Raw genomic sequence first — 22,617 nt, forward strand, 5'->3', positions numbered from 1 at the left:
TGGCTGGGAGTGGGAGGGAAGAGGGGGCGGAGTTAGGGCAGGGAAGGGGTGGAGTTGGGCGGGGCCTGGGGGTGGGGAAATGGGCGGGGCCAGGGCCCGTGGAGGGTCCTCTTTTTTTATTTAATAGATATGGTAACCCTAACAGAACCAAATCATTCAGAAAGTTTTCTAGATTGTTTGTCTCTACTGATGAAAGGTCTGTAGGGTCTGCAATGTCCAGAGGCTTTCAAGGCGGATTTCTAGTTGTATTATTTATCAATCTTCCAGTTTATACAACCTCTTCTTATGGTGTTGGCCCATTCCACAAGGCCTCTCTCTACCTCTGTGTCATTACTCAAACATGTTCCTATTCTGGAGATTTGCAAAGCTACACTCTTGTCTTCAGTACATTCCACTAAATCAGATGCAGCCGTTGGAAATACAGTCTTGTCTTCAGTCATGGATTCGGCTCTGAAGCTCCCTTCTCCACTTGTGAGCATTGCTTGGTAGTCACTTGAATTTGAGTATGCGTAGGAACACTACTCAAAGGAATGGTTACTCAGCTTGTGCAGTAATGGCAGTTATTTGAGATGAGTCCCTATGGGTGCTCCTCTACCCACCTCCTTCCTCTTTAAGAGTTTCTTCAGTGGGACTTCGTGATGGAAAAGGAAGTTAGGGTAGCTCACCCTCAAACATAGGGTACATGCTCAGGCTAAACAGGTATTTCTACCAGAAATCTTTGTTCAAGGTTGCACGGGGCACATGCACAACTGAAGTGGAGCTCTCGTGAGAGGACACATCTGGAACTCCATTACTGAACAAGATGTGTAAACTCTCCTTATGACCCTCTATTATGAGCAAACACTGAGACTACCATATGTACCTCATTACTTAAGAATAATGGATTATGGATGCAATTATATAGCCTTTACTTTGATTCCTGCTTTTGTAGGTTTGGCAGACTCTTCATGTGTTCTCACTATAGTATTGATATTTTAGTTCTATAAAAATATTTAGAAAGAAATGAGACCACTGAGTCATGACCAGGTCCTGTGGATAATTGCAGAAAATTTTGAAGCCCGTGGGAAAGACTAGCAGTATTTACAAGGGAACTCTTATTTTTTCCCCAAGGATTTTTAACTGCATTTCTGCAGCAGAGAGAGAAGGATTTGAGTTGAATTTTAAGTTACTTTGTTATGGCCTATTTAAAATTGTACATACACATACTGAAATTACTATAGTGAATCGTCAGCTAGGAGCATCCAGCCACATAAGCATTCCTCCAGAGCTTTTAAACTTTGGTTAGATGGACAGACCCAGTTTGGGGCAAAGGACAACCTGCTAAACAGAGGTCAGGCACTTGATGTAGAAAACCATTACAAAGGAGTTGGGTTAGAACTGCACAATCCAAGTCCATTTTCCCTCTTTAGCTAGTACCAAATTGGAAAGTAATTAGTTGTTTTTGCTGTTGCTCTTGTTTTTGCAAGGCTAGGTTGAAGGCAGTCTTTTTTGTTGGTATCTACATGCTTTTTTCCCCTGCCAGTCTTGGTGATACTATCAGTGCAAGTATGAGACACAGGTTGGATTTTATTGTTTAAGGAGGGGTGTCTTCCATTCTGTTCCCATGTATCTGCACCCTCAAATCCTCATGTTAGGGCTTCAGCATTTTAGAAGGACCATCTTTGAATTTTTGCAGTGCTGGGTTCTCAGAAGTTTTGGAAATTGAGCTTCTGATTTAGGTGCCCAAGTATGGATTAACTTTAGGCACCTATTTTTGAAATTCTTGGCCAGGATAGTGTTGTTGTAAGCTAACCTTGCAAATGTGATACAGATTGACCATGTGCATTTTCCCATTCTATTTTTACCTGTACAGTTTCTGTGCACCTACCCAAGTAACTTCTAAAGGAAATGTGCTGTAAGTGCAGTCGTTCTTTTCCTGTGCTCCTGCTGTTCTGTATAAAAATACTTGGATTTCCTTCCTTAAAAAGGAAACCTTTGCCTTACAAAAGCCTGCTCTATAAGTTGCGACTACACATTCATACTTGTGGGATTGATGCCTCCCGGCACTAAGCTGTGGAATTTTAGAGAGCGCGGTGTTCATTGGAGCCAGTCATCTCCCCCCCCCACCTCTTGTGAGGGATTCAGAGAGTAGGAAAAGGGGTGTGGTCCCAGCCCTTTGTCAGAGTAATCTGATTCTAGCACTATTGACTCCACTGAACCAGAAATAGCTCTGTGCCCTCTATAAGGTGCCCACTCCATCTGGATTGACTGAATCCACTGCCTAGGATGTTCACCAGAGTCCATGATGCTGTTACTTGAAGAAGTGGTCCAGTGTCCATTATACACAACATTAGGTGGTCCACACCGTTGTCGGGTCGTTGAGTCTGGAGCCAAGGTTTTGGCACTTGACTAATGTGCTACTTGCGTGAAGTGGTCCAGCAGCAGTAAAAGTGATCTCTGGATCCTTGCGGGGTGACAGTCTGGTGCCAAGGATCTTGCATAACTGACTCTAGTAAGCCACTTGCTTAAAGTCACTTGTCCCACAGTGCAGGTGGCATTAAGGTCCCTGTTTCCAATAGTGCCAACAACTCTGGTGAACTCACAGGCTGGGCCTGGGGATCAATTTTATTTCCACTCCCCTTTTTTGTATACATTGTGGTACGGTCTTTTATTATATGATCATTTGCTATCTTTTCCATGGGACCCTTGCCTCATTCAGTACAGTTCAGAGAATGAGACTGTTGTTTGTAGGATCCCTCTTTCGTTTGTGGCAGAAGCTGGAGGGTGTGTGGTAAATGAGGTTGGGGGCTTCAGGAAGAGAAAGGGCAGTCTCGTGATTCAGGCAGTTGAATGTCACCCTGAGGAACTGATTTCTATCCCTGCCTGTGTCACAGAGTTTGTATGTGATGCTAGGCAAGTCACTTCAACCATATTTCCACAGATGATCACTAATTAGTGTACCTTGTTTTCTGGATGCCCAATTTGAGACCCTAGAGTCTGATTTACATAAGTGCTGAGTACTCACAGCTGCACCTGAAGTCAACAGGACATGTGCTTTGAACATTAAAAGTACTGTATAATGCTAAGTTCTTGGTGGGGACAAGGAGAACTGGGTCCTATGCATCTCAGATTGGGCACCCAAAATCAATGTTATATCCAATAATTAGTATTCACTGTAGATAGAAAAATACCTTAACTGGAAATATTTTTTGGAGATTTAGGGTTTAGTACTAAGCAACAGTCCACAGCAGTTTATCAATACAATATGCAAATAAGTGCCTCAGCAATACGCAAGATGTGTGTGTGTGTATATATATATATATATATGTATTGACTTCAGAAAGGAAGCAGCTGCCAGCCTTGCTTCCCTCTGCTGGGCTAGCAAAGCACTGTTACTAGCTGAGATGGGAAGGACTGGCAGCAACTGCTTCCCTGCAAAGTACCACTAAAGAGATCATCAGTTTTCTCAGGGAGATAGTAGTGAAGGTTGCTGTTCGAAGCTCTGTTGCAAAAGGAAAGCTTGGAGGAAAGGAGAGACTATGGAAGTAAAACTTAAAAATATGTTATAATCCTTTATGAATAAAGGAGTCAATGTAGCATAGCTTGTGGATAAAGAGTGGGTATTTGGTGTGTGTGTGTGGGTGTGGGGGGGGGTGTAAGAGAGAGTGCGAAATTCATTTGTTTGAAGTTGCGTCAACCGATTATATTGCACCACTAAGTCTTACGCTTGTTTAATCTACATAGCCCCCTGCCTCTAGCCTAGTCCATCTCTGCCATCTGGAGAATTCTAGGTTAATCACAACTTGATTTTACTGCCATCTGCTTCATTTAACGTTGCTCTTTCCTGCCTCTACAGTCTTTCTTCTTATCCTCCTCTGTGACCTCCCCTCATCCTGATGGTCCCATCAGTCATTCCTTGCCAGCTCCATGTCAGTTTCTTGAGCCTCTCCTACCCTGATGTCCTCCACTTCCGCCATCCATCTGAAAAGCCTGTACAACAGTCTCTCAATTTAGTACAAAATGAACAAAAAATCCGCAAGCATTTTTTAAATCATCTGAGCCCTCCATATCATATGAATGTGCATGTAACTTGAATAATTGCATTTTCTTAGTCGAGTGCTTGCACATGTCCATTCCACTTTGTGTGTGAATACAAGTGCACTGAAGCCGGAGATATTTTTCCTACACTGGAACTTGCTGGGGTTGTACATGTGCCCATGACGATCTGCTAGGCAAGGATATAAAGGGGCACAGATCCCTCAACACCTGTGCCCAACCCCCTCGTTCCTTCTCACTGCCTGTGGTCAGCATTCAGAGCATGTGTGAGCTAGTCGTGCTCTTTCCCACTTTTCTCTAAAGAGTTTTTCTAAATGTTGTTGTAGTAGTAGTAGTAGTAGTACATAGGTAGTTTTTAGCATAGTTCTAATTAATGGTACATTGAAAAGAAAAAGTTGTTGTTTCCTTCGAGCTTTAAGCTCGGTACTGGGGCATACTTAAGTCCCCAGGGTTTCACTGCTATTCTTGCTGTAACAAATTTATGCCAATCAGCGGTCCCCACTTACAGTTTAAAGTGTTTGGGAGAAGGGCACTTGAGGCATAAGTGCCCTATCTGTAGATGGTTTAAGACCAGAATTAAAGAGTTGAGAGAAGTTCAGCTTTGACATTTCTTGGTGGAAGCAGCTTTGCATGCGCACACACCCAGAATCCTGCTGCTCAGTACATGGAGGTTCAGACTCTACTGAGCTCAGAGCGCACCACTACGCTTGGTGGCATCTCCTCGTTGCCATTGTCCATCTCCAGTACCGCACATGCAGCAGAAGTAGAGTACTTTCTTCTTTTTTAGCCAGAAGAAGCCCTCTTCATCTTCAAGGACTAGATGATCAACAGAATCACATAAGACGACAACCAGTACTGAGGTTAGAGCTAAGCCAGCTCCAGCTAGGTGCTCCCTAATATTCCATTTGTAGTTTAGCAATGTAGAGCCATTGACTCCAGCATATAACGTGTTACTGTCAAGACTGCATCCATTTCCAGACCTTCTGTGACATTGACTTCACCTATGATGCATCTTATGCCTTTGGTACTGAAGCATACATGGCAACCAGGACCACTTTTGCCTGTCTGTGCCAGACTCACCATTGATGCAGGATGAAGTTCAGATACCAATTATTCCTGCTACACAAGCTCTGGCACTGGGATCTCTTCAACATTTACTCATTCAGCACTATTAGAGACGGGGCAGTTGTTGGTGCTATAGTGACCAGATGCTCTTAATGGAGCAGATGTACAATACCTTCAGCAGGACCGCTGTCCAATGTTGCATCACATTGGCCTTCAGATTATGTTTACTCTTAAGGTGGATTCATACCTTTGGGGATCCCATCACAGAAGGTCATATGCTTCTCCTCATTTATCCTTGGTCTCAGCACCCTCATTTGTGTAATAGCAGGTCCTAGGAGGGGATACTTCAGGGCTTGGCCCAAGTACCATATCATGCACAGCACTGGCCCTTTTGGAATCTTTTGGGGTTCCTCCAGACTCTCTGCTGTATGTCTGTTACCATCAAGGCACTGTTCTCTACCCAGTACTGATCCAAATACCAAGCAAGCAGGTGATTTTATTCCTCCAGTGTCTCTTCCTTTTGGTATAGCACTTCAGCAGATAGCAGAACAGGTGGACTCTACAGTGCCCCCATTCAGCACTTTCTCATCATTCCCTGATAATGCCACTGTCTCTGAATCATCTTTTCCAGTTCCTGACATTCATAAGATGTACTAGGAACTTATGAAAACCGTAGCCACCTCTGTTGGGAATACACTGTCTGCTCAAGTGACTTTACCTGTTAATGAGCACATGTTGGAACCTACCAAAATCCTTTTGGCACTCCCCATTATCTGACACTCATTGCCGAAAGGACTGAAGAGGTTCCAAGTTCGTTCCCAGAGATATGAGTACTTTTATTTGCACCCAAATGTAGGATCTTTGATCACCAGGGCCATGAATAAAAAGGTGAGACAAGGGTGACCTAAATCTACTCCCAAAGACAAAGATTCAAAGAACCTGAATTAGTTTGGGGAAGAGGTTTTATTCATTGTTGAGATTGCAATTTAGAATTTCAAATCAAACTCTGACATCCTCAAACTGTTATGGAATCCCATTTAGACCTAAAGTTGCTAGATGCTGCTGCTGCTAAAGAGGAGTACAGAGCTCTTGTTAGTCAGGGTAGCAAAAAAATTGTCATTACAGGCTGCAATAGACAACATGAATTCAGCAGTTCAAATAATGGCAATGGTAATCACTGAGCACCGTGTTTCTTGTTTGCAGTCATCTGGCATTCCTCCCCAAAGTCCAACAAACAACTGAGGATTTGCCCTTTGAAGACTCACATTTATTTTCAGAGATGAAGCTCTGCATTCTCTTAAAGATTCTAAGACAACCCTAAAGTCTTTGGGCATTTATACTCCATGCTGTAAGAGAGAGCAGTTCTAGTCTCAAGTCCAGCAGAGGTGTACCCATTTTATCCAGCAGGATAGCTGGACCAATTATGTGATGTCATAAGACTCAAAGGAGGAGATCTCTGCTACATCCAAACAATCTGTATTATGTAGCACTAAGCAGTCTATTTTGACTTCTTAGTCAAGGACATTGTACTGCTCTGATGTTCCTCTCCTTTTGGCTGCAAGTTGTTGCACATTCTAAGTAATTGATTGGACCCATATTACAACAGATGGATGGTTACTAAGCACTTTAAAACTATACCCACCACATCCCCAGTCTCTTTTCAGGAGCCATTCTCACTCTGATTCAAGAAGTTCAGTCTCTGTTTATAGTTAGGGGCCATAAGAGAGCTACCGCCTCAACATTGGGGGAAGGGATTCTATCATGTTTTCTCATTCCAAAGTTGAAGGGAGGCCTCACACCTATCACAGATTTGCAAAATCTCAACAGATACATTTAAAAAAAAAGTTTACTCTAGCATCTATTATCCCATCCCTAGGCCCCAGTGATTGGTTTGCTGCTCTCTAGTTAAAGAATGCCTACTTCCATGTGACCATTCACCAGAGCCACAGGAGGCTTTTACGGTTCATTGTAGCAGATGTTGATTATCACTTCATGGTCCTTCCTTCCCTTCAGCCTGTTGTCAGCACCTCAAGTCTTCACAAAGTGCATGACAGTGGTTGAGGCACATTTCAGAAAAGTGGGTGTCTTGGGGTACCCATTATCTGGACAAATGGTTGGTTTGAAGTCAATTCAGACAGCAAATGGAGATAGCCATAAAAAAAAAATCCAATCTTTCTTTTGTTCTGTGGTCCTGTTGATCAATAAAGACAAGTCCATTCTTCTCACTGTGCAGAGAATCAAATGCATAAAAGTGTTTCTAAACACACTCTGGTTGTGATAGAATTTACCATGTTTCAGACAATAGTAAACTTGTGCAAGGATTTTTAGACTCATCCATGTACAACAGTGAGGAATTGCCTGAGCCTTCTAGGTCAGATGGCAGCTTGTATGTATGTGAGTCAGCATAACAGACTTTGCCTCAACAGAGGTGGCTGAAGTCGGTCTACTGTCCTTCTAGTGAGCTGCTGGACATGTGGACTCAGACCTGCAGATGTTTGTCATCCCTTGATTGGTGGATTAACCCTGCTAATTTATGCAGGGGAGTTCCCTTTTCCCCAAGTCTGCTCTCCCTTAACCTGGTCACAGATGCTTCATCTCTTGGATGTGGGGCTCAGTTAGAGGACGTTTCAGACTCAGGGACTCTGGTCAGGATCTCTCTCTCTCTCTCTTCCCCCGTCCCCCTCCTTGTAAATGTCTGAGAGCTCTGAGCTATTTACCTGGCCTGTCAGGTATTTCTTCCACACATCAGAGGATATATGGTACAAGTACTTACGGACAACAGCACTATGTTCTATTTGAAAAAGCAGGGAGGTTCATATCAGACCCACTTTACCAAGAGTCAGTGAGCCTTTGGACTTTCTGTTCAAGAACTCAATTATGCTCAAAAGCATCTTAACCTCCTGGGGGTCCAAAACTGTATGGCAGACCACCTCATCAGAATGTTCAGCTGAGATTACGGATGGTCATTCAAACATGACATGATATAGAATGCATTTTTCAGATGTGAGGAATGCCAGCAATAGACCCCTTTCGTCATCGAACAGAACAGGCAATGTCACAGCCTTTTCTGGTCACAGCCTTTATCAGATGTCTTCCTACTGTCTGGGGGGGGGACTTCCCCCCTCGCCTGATCCTCCATCCCCATGGTACCAAAGTATTGTGCAAAAACTGACAGGCTCATGCCTTTCTAATTTTGGTAGCACCTCCTGATCTCGACAGCATTGGTTCTTGGACCCATTGAATCTCTCAGATTCATATCACATATCTGTCCCCCAGGTCTCAGACATAGTTTCATAGAACTATGGCCAGACACTATATCCAAACCCTCTCAGCTTACACAGTGGCTACTTGGATGCTCAGTAGTTAATTCCCCAGGAAATTGTTTGTTCCTTTGGTTTGGTTAGCTAATAAATACAATAACCCAAATGTTCAACCAGTATCCCCACGTAATGTACTATTTCAGCAGTGTATTTTCTGTACTTAGGTATAGCAACAGAAATAGTACCAGTCTCCTCATGTCCATTATTACTTCACCCTCTGTTTAAGTTCTCCACAGTTGTTACACTATTCCAGACAGTATTTTGAAACTATATAAACTGACAGGTTTTCAGGGTATTTTGGTTAGGATTATAAAGTGCTCTGCTTTATCCATCTATGATTACTACATCTTTTCCCCAGTTCCATTTGCACAACAGTCACAAAGGCTATAGAAGTCACCGGCCCTGAAAAGGGAAGTGGCAAGGAAGAAGACATACGTTCCCCAATTCAGAAACATTTACTTACACAAAGCGGAAGGAAAGGTACAATACCACAGAGGTACACAATACTGTGTGAAATCTGGATTTAATCTTATCTCTTGGAATACTGGCCTCTGTGAGAGTATAGTGTTTGATATTAAATGTTTAATTTGTTAATGTAACTACTTAGGTAGACCATTCATTTAGCAATTTTATTGATCCTGTAGTAACTGCCTAAACCATGGCATCTTAATTACAGGACCATATTGATTAATTTTGGCATGCATATATGCAGTATGTTGAATAAGAATTAGTTTTTCACTTATGGGTTCTGTTTTTCAAGTAAAACCTTAATTTTTCTGCTGTCAGGTTTTGAGATCTTATAACATTTGTACAAGAATAAATTAAAATTAGTGCTGCCTCACAAACAGCATTTGAGGAATCACTAAGGTGATGGCATAAATGGTACAAAGATAGAATTCTTCATTTGCAAGGCTTTTTTCGTAGTTCAGTCTCCACATGACCACTCTTCAGGACATCTATAGAGGAATTTGACAAGTAGAATTGTGCAAAATAGTTCCAATGAATGACCTCAGAACTTCATTGTTTTGGATTTATCTAAAAGATTAGATTCCATAAGCCTGAAAAATGTTTTTCAGAAAAGTGAAATTTTTTGAGATTGGATGACTCTCATACATTGTCCTGGCATCGCTTTTGAAATGTCAGCAGGTGAAAATAGTTTTTATTTAAATGTAAAAAGGTGGAGTTTTGCACATTTCAAATCAAAATCAGCTCTTTGCAAAAAAGCTACACTTGAGTCTGCTGCTTTAGATCATCACTTTAAAATGTTATATTTTTCAGGGTAAACAAAATATAGATCTGTTGGATTCAATATTTGTTTCAGCTTTGAAGAGTAGAACTATACTTTGAATTTCAGAGCACTAAAATGTACAGAGTCAATAACCATGTGTCTTTTTGCAGCAAAATGAAAAGGCGAACTTGCTAAAGGAGCGAGATCACATTTTGTCAACGTTGGGAGACACAAAGCAGAATCTGACTGGACTTTGCCAGCAAGTATGTAAGGAAGCAGCATTGAGTCCTGAGCAAATACAGATACTTGCAAAGTATTCCACCTTGGATTGTCCACTTTCACTTTTAATTTCTGAGAGAGAACGAACGGCTCCTGACAGCAAGCCTGTGATCCCATTGTGTATAGAATTACCAAGTGGGCTTTCGGGTGCTGTATCGGGCAGTGAACAGAGTTCTTGCTATCCATGTGTAAGAGGCACATCTGATACCGCTTATAATGAAGTGCAGGAACTATGTCCAGTTTCTATGAAAACATCGGAGAAAACTTTACTTGTGGAACATTGTGGACAGGGTGGTGGTATCACAGATTTCTGTCAGCAGATGACTGACAAATGCACTACCGATGAATGAATAAATCTGTTTTGTGATTGCCAACCTCAACCTTATGAGATTTAAAGTAAAGGTTTCAGCATTATTATAAAATGCCTTAAGTGAAGGGAAGGCAAAACTTTATATTTTGCAAGTGCATTAACTAGTATCTGTCCCTCTACATTACTCAGCAGACCTTTGGGTTTGTTTTATGTAATTTTGGGGCATAATTTTTTACGTCACTCTTAAGAAATGTCATCTCTAAAAGCTTGTATGAGAGCTCAGCCCTTTAGTGCAAACAAATGGGATTACTTCTAGTTGGATTAGGATACCAGCATCATGATGACTAGTGGAGTACTAGAACTACTTCCCTGATTTTGTGGCATCTCAACCCCAGATACTCTTTCAAAAATCTATTCTTGTTGTACAGTGACTTGCTAGCAGATGATCTTGTGCTTCCTTGTAAAATGTCTCATATGAGGGTCAGAAAACAAAGTATTTTAAAAGACTAAGACTACTTATAAATGTTACAATCATTGGGACCAGTGAAGATGTTTGAAAATAACTTTAAATCAGGATACCTTTATGGGTAAACATAACTTTCAGTGCATTTTCAATGGCTTGTACTTTAATTCTAACCTTGTACAAAGTATAAAAAGAAAATGAGCCAGTTGGGTTTTGTTCATTACTTATTATGTAAAGAATAAACCCAATCTTTAAAATAAGACAAATGGGGGGAGGGGCGGGGGAAATAATCCCTGCTGTAGGGTTTTCTTTTTGCCTTGTGTTAGAGGCAAATTGTGTACAAATAATCCCTCGTTGTTTAGCTGCTGTTCTGATACCAGACATTTTAAGTACCAAACCTCACAATAGAAAAAAATGCTTTGTTGGTTTACATAACAAAACATAGAAGAACCTTGTACAAGCCAATGGAATTCTTCATTTTCTACCTCAATGTACATTAATTTTTTTATCTTTGTGTGCATGTATGGAAGATCATCTTTTGCTCCAATTGCGATGGAAGATCATCTTTTGCTCCAATTGCGACTGTAAATATTGGCTTTGCAGGTTTATCTTATTTTATGGTGAAATAGAATTTTTGCCTCCAGGATACTAAAACATAACTCTTTCTGATAAGGTGCTTGGTTTAAGCTCTCTCTATATAGGTAATTTAGCATTAATAAGATTTATATTATAGAAGTGTATTGTGAACCATTGGCCAAATATAAAAGAGTTGACAAATCTCAACAGTACTTCTAATAACCGGATGTAATACAAGTAAATACACTACCTCATATCCAAGTGATTTCAAGTTCATTCAGATCTACAGTGATTTTTGTTTTTTCAGGACGAAGAATTTTTATTAATGTTGCATAGCATTGTGATATATGCAAGCTTAAAATAACTGAACTTTAGAAAAAAGTACTACTCCAATACAACTTGATGTGGGTTCTACTGGTTGTGGGTATCTTTTTCCCTTCAGGTTATTGAGAGGAGACTTTTTTAAATGACTAGCATTTATATATTGTGACTTTATAATGTATTTATTTGAGGATCACATTATCTCTTCTCCAGCAACCCACTAGCCCTCTTATCCCAATGCCCCATGATTAGTCAGTTTTGCCACCACATTTTTCTACTTACATTAACAACTTAGGGCCCTTTATGTAACATTCTAAAGTGGGTGATAGTCTAAAATGGCATAATACAATAAATTGAGACTAAATCATGGGCTTGCAACTTCATAGTCATTTTTATCAATAGGAATTATATATATATTTTAAAGCCCTCTGGTTGGGCTATGTGGGGGTGGAGTATTCATAGAGAGGGGGCTGGCCAGGGTCTTGTGCATATGCAGTTGCCCAAAACACCAACTGTTGGGACTGGGGGTCAGCAGTGAGTACTACTTAAGTCCTAAGGCTAGAAGAGCAGCCACAGAGGTGCTGTGCTACATTGCTGCCACCTGTTCACAGATTGGTGTCTGAATTCTATCCCACAAACCCCCAAGATTCCCAGTGCAAAACCAGCAGCTCTGGTTTTGTGTGCAGTATGGTGAAATTCATCCTGTGTGCTTAAACTTAAACATTTTCTAATACCAGCCTGGTTTGAAAAGTTTGAGGTAGTTTATTGCCTAACCAGCTGCATCTAAATACATTTTTGATTATTTAATACAATAGACCTACAGGTTGCATGTGGACTTCTATAGGCTACATCATCAACTTGCTAAAGTTAAGAATGAATGGCAATTTTATGATACAGGATTCTCAGGTAAATATTGTTTATTTCAGTTAAGAGATACTCGATTTTGAACTTGTAAAAATACTTTAAGGCTTGTTTTAAAATACCTTTTAAATCTGTTGGGCAAGATATCGTAAAGCCTTATAATTAAAATGGAATACAGAGTGTAAAAATGAAATAATTACAACTGATTTTGTATCTTTCATAATCCAATATTTTCTAAAAATACAATAAAAGCCACTGTCCTTTCTAAAAAGGCTTTTCTTTTTTTAATGTACAGCTCTTGCGGTGTGAAACTAATATATACTCATACATTATTCATTTATTTAGTACTACCAAAATTGATCTCTGGAAACAGTAGCAACATTATTTATACAGTTTACAAACTCCTCAATAATATTCACAATAGCAAATATTACTGAATTGGAATAAAGTTCCCAAAAGTTTTTGAAATTCATTGTGTCCTGTGTTTTGAGGGTTTCCTGTGGACTTTTTTAAAAAAAGTATGAATTTTGCTATTTGTTGGGGGTAGAGGGAGGGAAAAAATACACTACTATCCTTAACATGTTGAAGAAATTCATTGTTTTTTCATTGTCTAAGATAAGACTTTTTTTCTTAAGGGCAGTTTGGGAGTACTTAATAGTCTATTCATTAGGTCACTGGGCTAACTATGCTGTTCTTGGAAAAATCCTAATAAATTGGATGTACCTATTAAATTCCTAGTTCAATGGAGTCAGTGTTCTTTAAAATTATAATGAGTCCTGTTAGACATCTGAAACTGTTTGAACACAGTTGGAGGAAACAGACTTTCAGTGAGAGAGTACTTTTATCCTCACCACATCTGGAGGTTCTAAACCAATTTCAGATGCCCTGAGGCTCTGCTAACTGTCAAGCCATTTACAGGAATGAGAGCCATTACTTAAACAAGTTTGAACAGTGGAAGATAAGTTTACACTCACACTTCAAAATGTAAGTAAGAACTTTGAGTGCTTGCTCATGTCTATTCCATTTTAGGTGTGAGTGCACCCAGGTGTACAGCCATCGGAGGTTTTTGCCTTAGTGATATCCATAGGGTCAGGTGTGGCACCTCCTTGAGGGCCGTGCCCATGTACTGGTATATAGGTGCCACCAACCCTGCGCCCTCTCAGTTCATGCTTACTGCCCGTGACGGTTGGTTGGAGTGCCTTGTCTTACAATGGCAAGAGCATTAGCGGTTCTTAAATAGCCCATTGTCTGTTTTCTTTATATATAGTTTAGCCTTTAAGTTAAGCGTTAGGTAGGTGATAGAGTCCTGCCTGGGACTTCGCCCCGGAGTGGGGCATGCCTTGCTCTCCCGGCATCAAACCATGCTTGTCCTGCAACAGGCCAATGCCTATTAGTGACCCACATGACAGTTTTCTGAAGGGCTTGGGGGAGTCCCATAGGAAGGACAAGTGCAGAAATCTATAAGAACTTCCGCCCTAAAACCCAAAAGGAGTGAGAGATCCCCCTGAGGGCCTTCCTCATGGAGGCTGTGCTTCATCCTGCGTCGGAGCAATCGTGCTCAGATCCCATGCCGAGCACCTTGGCATCGATGCAGAGCACACCGCTGGCACCGGGCTCCACCTGGCACCGTTCCCCCTCACTGGTGCCAAAGAAGCAGCAAAAGAAGAGGAGCCCCCTGGTACCGGAAGGGAGAGGGGCCTCTGGCAAAGGACCTATGTCAGGCCCTGTGCCCACCCTGGGGCTTCCCTGAGGTCAGACCTTCGCTGAGGTTAGACCCCCCCCCAGCCCGGCCAGGGATCCGCCTCCAACTCCCGGGAACAGCAGGAGACCCCAGCTTCTCCTAGGACCTTCATTGCCCGAAGCAGGCCAACCAACACCGCACCAGGTGCCGGATTTGGCTAAGGCCCCAATGCCTAAGGGCAAGCTGGTCATCGGACGACCTCGTAGGCAGTGGAGCACCCTCAGTCCCCGGACCGCAGGTGTAGATCCCGGTCTCCTTGGCCTGGGACCCCGGCACCACATTCGTTCCTGGTCTCGGATCAGAAGAGCGAGGTCCCCGATGCTGCGCTCTCCCACCACGAGACATGGGTCACTAGATTAGAGGCACCTGTCCCTGTACCACTGGTCCCAGCAAGCTTCTTATCAAAGACTGTCACCGTGCAAGTCACCCTCGTCCAGATGGTCTCTCAGACATCGGTCTCCACCGGGCAGGATCGGTCCCAGACGTGGCACCGGTCTCCATCCCCCAGGTTTTACTCGGCATGCACTGATCTTTGCCTTGCCAGTCGCTGACCAGGGTCGGTCGGCAGACTCAGGCCTCGATGACTCTGACCTGGTCACCGGAAGAGCAATGGTTGGACTTGGACCGGGAGTTCAGCCCGTCGCCAAGGAGGGGTGATTCGCTGCTGACCCGCGAAGCTGGCGTGGCGCTTGCAGCATGGCAGCAGGGACTGTGGCTTGCTCAATGCCATATTGGAACCCGTGGGGTGAGCCTGCAATGCCGATCCTGTATTTCCACCAGTTCTCCCTGGCCGCCTCGGACCAGCCACCACCGGCACCGGAGTTAGAACATGGTACCGAATCCGATGCTGAGCACCTAAGGAGCGGATCCCAGAGAAGGAAGGGGAACCTATCCCTCCCCTAGCGGTGAGGTCATTGTCATCATCAGTGTCTCCGGAATGAAGCGGTGGTGGGTCCCTCCCAAATGGGCAGCTCTCCAACAACTTCAAGGAGCACCAGACCCTCCTTAAGAGGATGGCTACCAACTTGAACTTAAAAAGTGAGGAGTTTGCAATGGAATCCGATGATCTCTTTAACATTGTCTTCCTCCGGCCTGGGTCATGCTGCCCTCCAGCAAGGGGTGCTTAAAATTGCCAAATCACTGTGGCAAACCCCTCTTTGATTCTGCCTACTACTTTTCCGCCTTCGTAGAAGTATTACGTCCATGCAAAAGGGTTAGAATATCTGTATACACATCCTCCAGCAGTGTCACTGGTCGTGTCTGCTGTTAATGAAAGGGAGAGGCAGGGCCAAGTCAGTGGCACCCTGAAAAACGGACTCCAAGAGACTGGACTTGTTTGGCAGAAAGATTTATTCCCCGGCCAGCCTGCAATTTCGGGTGTCTAACCACCAGCCCCTGTTAGACAAGTACAGTTTTAACCTGTGAGAGTCCCTTAACAAATTTAAGGAAGCCTTCCCGCAGGACTGAGCCCAGGAGCTCTCCATTTTGGTGGATGAAGGCACAGAGGTGGTAAGGGGGGCCTTTCAGATGGTCTGGGACGTCGCTGAGTCAGGGTGGTCGCCTCCGCAGTGGCCATGAGGCATAGCTCCTGACTGCAGTCCTTCGGGTTGTTCCAGGAGATGCGGGCCACTATTCAGGACCTCCCGTTTGAGGTGGTGGGGCTCTTCTCCAAGCTCACGGACTTGAGACTTTGTGGTCTTAAAGACTTCCGCTCCTTGGACCTCCATACTCTTCAGCAGGCCAGGAAGCCATTCTGCCCCCCCGCCTTCTCTGTCTCCACAGTCTAGGTCCTGGGGCACTCCCCGGCTGGGCATCTGGCGGAGGAAGAATAGAGACTGGGTCTAAGCAGCAACACCCATCGTCTTTCTATTTGTCTGCTCAGCCTGGACTTTTCAAAAGCCAAGGAGGCCAGAGGCAGTAATTTTGAGGGTGCACTCGAGGACGACCACTCCAGTTACCTCCCAGGATCCACCCTCCCATTCTTTCCTCAACCACCTCCGTGCCTTCTGGTCGGCCTGGTCTCTGCTAACCTTGGACCGTTGGGTGCTCGAAGTAGTATCTTCCGGTTACTCTCTGCAGTTCATGGCCAACCCTCCCTCCCAACACTCTTCCCCGTTCCTCTTCAGGGACCCTTCTCATGAGCAACTCCTCATCCAAGAGGTTGAGAACCTCCCACTCCTGGGGGCGGTGGAGGAGGTCCCTTGAGACGTGAAAGGAAAGGGGTTCTACTCCCGCTACTTTCTGATCCCAAAAGTGAAAGGGGGACTCAGACCTATGTTGGACCTGCATCGTCTCACAAGTCTCTCACGAAGCTGAAGTTTCGCATGTTCTTCCTGGCCTCCTCCATCCCCTCCCTGGATCTGAGAGACTGCCCTTTACTTGAGGGACGCGTATTTCCATTTTCTTGGGGTAGAGGCACTTCCTTTGTTTTATGCTGGGCCAACCCCATTTCCAGTTCACAGCAGTGTCATTCGGTCTCTCATCAGTCCCTAGAGTGTTCACTAAGTGCATAGCACCAGTGGCCACTTACCTGAAGTGCTGAGGTGTTCAAATTTACACCTACTTCGACAACTGGCTAATAAAGGGTTGGTTCCAGGACCAGGTGTGGCAGCATCTCGATCTGGTTTGTTACACCTGTTGCAACCTGGGGCTGTTAATAAACGAGAAAAAGTCAACAAGTCCAGTGAAACGCATAGAATTCATTGGAGCAGTCCTCTATTTTAGTCAAGCCAGAGCCTTCCTCCCCCAGGTTTGGATCCAAGCCATGGCAGACCTCATCTCATGCATGCAAGCCCACCCTCTCACCACTTCTTACATGTGCCTGCGATTGTTGGGCTACATGGCAGCTTGCACTCACATGGTCCAACATGTGTGGCTCTGTCTCAGGCCCCTGCAGGCGTGGGTGGTGTCAGTCTACATACCCAACAGACATAGCATGGACTGGGTGGTCAGTGTCCTGGACCACGTACTGCCATCACTCACCTGGTGGCAGAATCCTGCATCACAGTTGGGGGAAGTTCCGTTTGCAGCTTAGTCTCCCTCAGTGGCCCTAGTCTCTGATGCCTCTGACTTGGGGTGGGGAGCCCACCTGGGTGATCTCTGCACGCAAGGCTGTTGGTCAAGTCACGATTGCTCCCTACATATCAACATCAGAAAGCTCAGAGTGGTTCGCCTGGCCTGCTAAACCATCCTACCTCACATAAAAAGCAGAGTGGTCCAGCTCCTGACGGACGATACAGCAGCTACAACTTTCAAAGTGGCTGAAGTTGGTCTACAGCTGGGGTCGGCAGCCTTTCAGAAGTGGTGTGCCGAGTCTTCATTTATTCACTCTAATTTAAGGTTTGTGTGCCAGTAATACATTAACGTTTTTAGAAGGTCTTTCTATAAGTCTAATATATAACTAAACTATTGTATGTAAAGTAAATAAGGTTTTTAAAATGTTTAAGAAGATTAATTTAAAATTAAATGGCCAGGACCCAGGCAGTGTGAGCACCACTGACAATCAGCTTGCGTGCCATAGGTTGCCTACCCCGGTCTACAGTTTGCTTCTAGCACTTCTCCCTTCCTATTAGCGGACATAAGGAGATGGATCAGAGGAAGGGGTTCTTGCACTTAAATCAATGCTTGTAACTGGTGGAATCAATGTCTACTAGCTTTCTCAGTTAATCCTTTTGTCCCTCCAGTTGCAGGCCTTACACTTACAAGTTACTTTTGGATGGTGTCATTATGAAACTTCCAACTACCCTGCATTCAGTTTGCATTTTAATTACAGAATTGAGGCATATGTTTATTTCACAGAAATGAGTCTTTTCCCTGCGTAGTTTACAATTCAAGGTCTCCACCTTGAGGTCCTGAATGGGCTCAAGACATGCTGATTTCTGTGAGAAGTGACAGTAATCAGCACTTTACTTAGCAACCTTGCAGGCTCAGGTCCTAGATTAGACAAAATAGTGCATAACAAAAAAAATAGCGAGAAGAGTAAGTATTACTAAAAATCATTATTATTGGATTTGCTCTGTTGCATAAATATATTCTTTTTTTGAAAAAAGATGGGTAATAAGACAATGCTGGTAAAGATGGTACTGGTACAGAGTTAGCAGTGGAAAGCTAACTGAAATTGAGTTACTAATTTTATTGCATTCTAAATGCACTTTTAAAAGACTCAAGAACACTGGGTAGTGCATTGATCTGTAGGTCTTGAACATAGACAAATATGGCACTCACACTGCCCGGGTCCTGGCCATTTAAGACAAATATGGCTAATATGGAAAATGCACTAAATATACTGAGTCACTAATTCTAACATGTTTCCTATAAAAGGACAAGCTATAAGTTGACCTAACCTAACTCTTCTGGGGGCTGGAAGTTTTTTCCAATATTTAGGTTGTGGTGGAGGGGGTTTGACAGCTGAGAAAAGGGATCTAGTTTGTGTAATAGTCTGGATGATGGAGGTGGAGGAAGGAAGTGGGAGCTAAATTTTCTGGTTTGTGGTTGTAAACTAGTGGGTGAGAGAAGGAACCCATGATTAAGGCACATTGGTAGGAGAAAAAGGGAGTCTTAGTATTATGCCTTATCAATGCAAGAAAATTGTACCAATATTGAAGTTTCTAGAAACTGGTTTACTGTCTTTATGTGGATGCTTTCTGGGACTTTCCAGAGTTGAGGCACCTTGTTACCAAGTTCCCTTAGTCTGAAGAAGCCTTGTCTGTGCTTGCCTATGGGTCACTGGCTATAGGCAACCCAAGCACTCCCCTCTAGGCCTCACAGGCCCTGCAGTTACTCTAAAGTTTGGCAATAAACACATTCCAGCCCTCTGAGTGTGTGTGTATGCAGAGTGCCCAGCCTCTGATCCACTGGGCACTCATAGTATTCACAGATTTGCTGCTTCCAAAGAAACAGTACACCCCAAGTTTACCAGTTCCACCTCAGATCATCACTCTGCACAACACACCTCACTTAAATATGTTTATAGTGAAACCAAGTATGTTTATTTTAAAGAGAGAGTGTCAAACAGTAGCAACTAGAAGTTTCGGAAACAAAGGGTTACATATAAAACTAAATCATAACATGCATGCTAGAGCCTAGACCGCGGGGGGGGGGGGCAAACTTTTTGCCCCAAGGGCCACATCTAGGTATGGAAATTGTATGGCAGGCCATGAATGCTTATGAAATTGGGGGTTGGGTGGGAGGCTCCAGCTGGGGGAGCAGGCTCTAAGGTGGGGCTGGAGATGGGTTGGGGGTGCAGGAGGGTGCTGTGGGCTGGGACTGAGGGGTTGGGAGGGGGGGAGGGGGATCAGGGCAGGGGGTTGGGGCAGCTCCCAGAAACAGCAGCGTGTCCTTCCTCTGGCTCCTACACAGCGGTGCGGTCAGACAGCTCTGCACACTGCCCTGTCCGCAGGTGCAGCCCCTGCAGCTCCCATTGGCTGCGGTTCCCAGCCAGCGGAAGCTGTGGGGGGCAGCACTTGGGGGGGGGGGCAGCACGCAGAGCCCCCTGGCTGCCTGTACACGTAGTAGCCAGAGGGGGACATGCAGCTGCTTCCGGGAGCCATGCGGAGTAGGGCAAGATCTTAACCCCGCTTCCCAGTGGGAACTCAAGGACTGGATGTCAGCCCTGGGCTGTAGTTTGCCCACCTCTGGCCTAGAATTAATAAGATGCTCTCATGTCTTGCAGGATATTTGCTCACCCAAAATCCTTGCTGTGCTTTATAGCCAGGCTTGGCTGGGCTACTCCTTTCATGAGACACACATTCTGTCAGCTTGCCTCCCTGGTGAAAGATTCAGTGTTTCTTTGCCCCCTAAATATCTACCAGCCTTCTTCTTTGTCCTTACTCATAAACAAAAAGGACAGCCCTTGCTGTTTTTTATCTTGCAGACTTCCTTTCTTGTAGATTTTGTAGTGTCTCAATCTACACCTGGCTCAGTGTGCAAATAGGCTTACAGTGTGAGGCAGATAATACCTAAATGACCCGATAGAGAAAGAGCTAGGTTTATCTCTTGCCTGAAGGAACATTTGTGGTATATCACCCCATGTGACCTTCCTTTAGTTTTCAGTTTAAATACATTAAGCCTTAAATATCTATACATTTTGCAATGGTTATGACAACCAGTGGGCCATTGGCTCTCAGTGGAGACCTTTGATGCCACCTTTCAGTTAACTTATGCATATATCTGAGCCAGGTGATCTCTGTAAAACCCCTGTGTCTCCCCTTTGCCAGTTGCCGCAAAGGGATTTCTGGGTCATAGTGCTTTTTGGTTTGAATGCCTTTATAGAAAGGAATTGATGGAAGGAAGGGCGGGAACTTAAAGGAACCACAAACCTTTCCACCCGGCCCAAGAAACCCCCACATTCAATATGTGGAGAGTGCATTTGGAAATGTTACTTTTTAAACCTCTCTTCATAAAATTACTGTGGATTCATTTTTTCTGGGCATTGGGGGAGTGAGACTTTGGGAAGGATTTAAATGGACTGGGTACACACAAATCTTTATTATAAGCCTCTTCAGGCATATCTATATATGCTCTTCATATCCGTTACATAAACTGATACACAACACAAAAGAACAATATACAAGGCTGTATCCTACCTTGACGCAATCCCCCACCTTCTGCTTCTACAAAAACCTGGAAAAAAGTAAGGTGGTCATCCTGCAATGGGGGGAGGATAGCCTTGGGGAAAAAGGACAGGGCAGGGAAGCATGTATGAGAAACAAGTGAACAGGATGTTAAGACTACATCTCTGTGGGGAAGGAGAGGGTGTAATAAGGTCCACATTGGAAGTCCTTGCAGTTTGGAGCAGTATTGCCCCAAGCAGTCAAAAATCATCAGTCATATTCCCCCAAAGTTAGGAAGTGTTCTTAAATTGTTTTTTTCATAGGCTTTCTGATTTTGAGATTTTAGGCATCACATTTTCAAGCTGTTCTCTGCATCCATGAGGACTACACCTGCATTTCAATGAAAGCTTCGTTTCTTGCTATCCCATGACTCCATGAGGGGCTATAATTAAACACCAAATATCACAAAACTCATGGTAAAATTGTGAGAATTAGTAACAGTGAGAGAAGATCAGGTCCAATTGTATGTCTGATGTACATGGGGAAAGTTAGAGCTCCAGCAGTTTGGATTGAAGAAGGGATGTTGTAGAAAGGTCAGATTACTAAGTGGTTGTGGTCCTTGGCCAGAGCCTGGAAGAAGAATGGGATTTGATCAGAACACATGGACAGGAATGGTCCTCCTCAGAAGTGCTTTTTTAGAATGACTATACTTATGTGCTGTAAAAGCTGCTTATTCGTATCGTGGTGGAAAAAAAGGGTTGATAGTGCTAGGCATTGTGTACATGTACAGAGACACACAATCCTGCCCTAAAGAGCTTACAGTCTAAATATATGAGAGACCAGGTGCCTACAGCAAATGGATTAGCAGCATACAAGGTAACGCTAAAATAATTAGAGTAATAAGCAGCAGTCACAACACAGTGGTAGCCTAGCTATTAAGTGTTTTGTAGTCATTACTGCCTAAGAGATTTGAAGGGGGATAATGTGACCTGTAGAGGGATAAAAATGGCCTTAACTTCTGAAAAGTTTAAATGTAAATTGATTTAAATTGCCCTGAGTTTTAGAACAGTTACCATTAAGACTAAATTCATCAATTTTTGTGAAGAATTTATATTGTCTGAGTTCTAGACTGACTTGCAGTTAAACAATGTTCTGCTAATGTCACAAGCGGAAAGAAACTTCTGACAATGCTAGAGTTTATTACAGTAGTTATAAACTATACACTAGCTGCATTGAGTAAAAATGGTTTAAAGCTAGCAAGCTCATACATGGAGAGTAGGGTGACCAGACAGCAAGTGTGAAAAATCAGCACAGGGGTGAGAGGTAATAGGAGCCTATCTAAGAAAAAGCCCCAAATATCAGGACTGTCCCTATAAAATTGGGACATCTGGTCACTCTAATGGAGAGGAATATTATTCTCTAACAACTTGAAGAAAATCTGCATGCTGCTTCAATGGGAGAGCCACTGTCAATTTTTAAAGCAAGTCCATTTTGTTGCATTTGAATATTTTTGCAGTTTGAGTGTAATACTTCAGATATAGTGATGTGCAAATCAGAATTTGGACATCTGTTCTTTGACTGTAAAGCAACCCTGTTAAAGTACAGAAGGACATTTAATGATACTATCTCCAAGATTGCTTAAATGTGTCAGTCCCCAGCCTTTTTTCATGAAGTAGGATTTTTTCAATAGAGTAAAAGTTCACTACACAAAATCTAACCTCTCAGTTAAAACAAGAATGCACTAAATTGACATTCTTGTAATAATTCTTTAACTCCCTAGTATTTTTTCTGAAGACGAACATGTGGCAGATATGACACACACTAGCTATGCCCGACCCCTGTCAACACTTGAATGTTGTTCCCTAGA

General features: G+C 43.4%; 1 protein-coding gene across 8 annotated transcripts in view; it reads left to right on the plus strand.

The window, feature by feature from the left end:
• Nucleotides 1-12,729, plus strand: part of BACH1 (BTB domain and CNC homolog 1) — a 47,875-nt gene extending 35,146 nt beyond the window's left edge. For all 8 annotated transcript variants that reach the window (XM_034793494.1, XM_034793515.1, XM_034793465.1 and 5 more), the window contains one exon: nucleotides 9,819-12,729. In XM_034793494.1, coding sequence (XP_034649385.1) covers nucleotides 9,819-10,277 — 459 coding nt within the window. In that variant the 3' untranslated portion in view covers nucleotides 10,278-12,729. The remainder of the gene's footprint in view (nucleotides 1-9,818) is intronic.
• Nucleotides 12,730-22,617: the final 9,888 nt, after the last annotated feature.

The sequence above is a fragment of the Trachemys scripta genome, chromosome 1 (assembly GCF_013100865.1).
Source record: "Trachemys scripta elegans isolate TJP31775 chromosome 1, CAS_Tse_1.0, whole genome shotgun sequence".
NCBI classification, from domain to species: Eukaryota; Metazoa; Chordata; order Testudines; family Emydidae; genus Trachemys; species Trachemys scripta.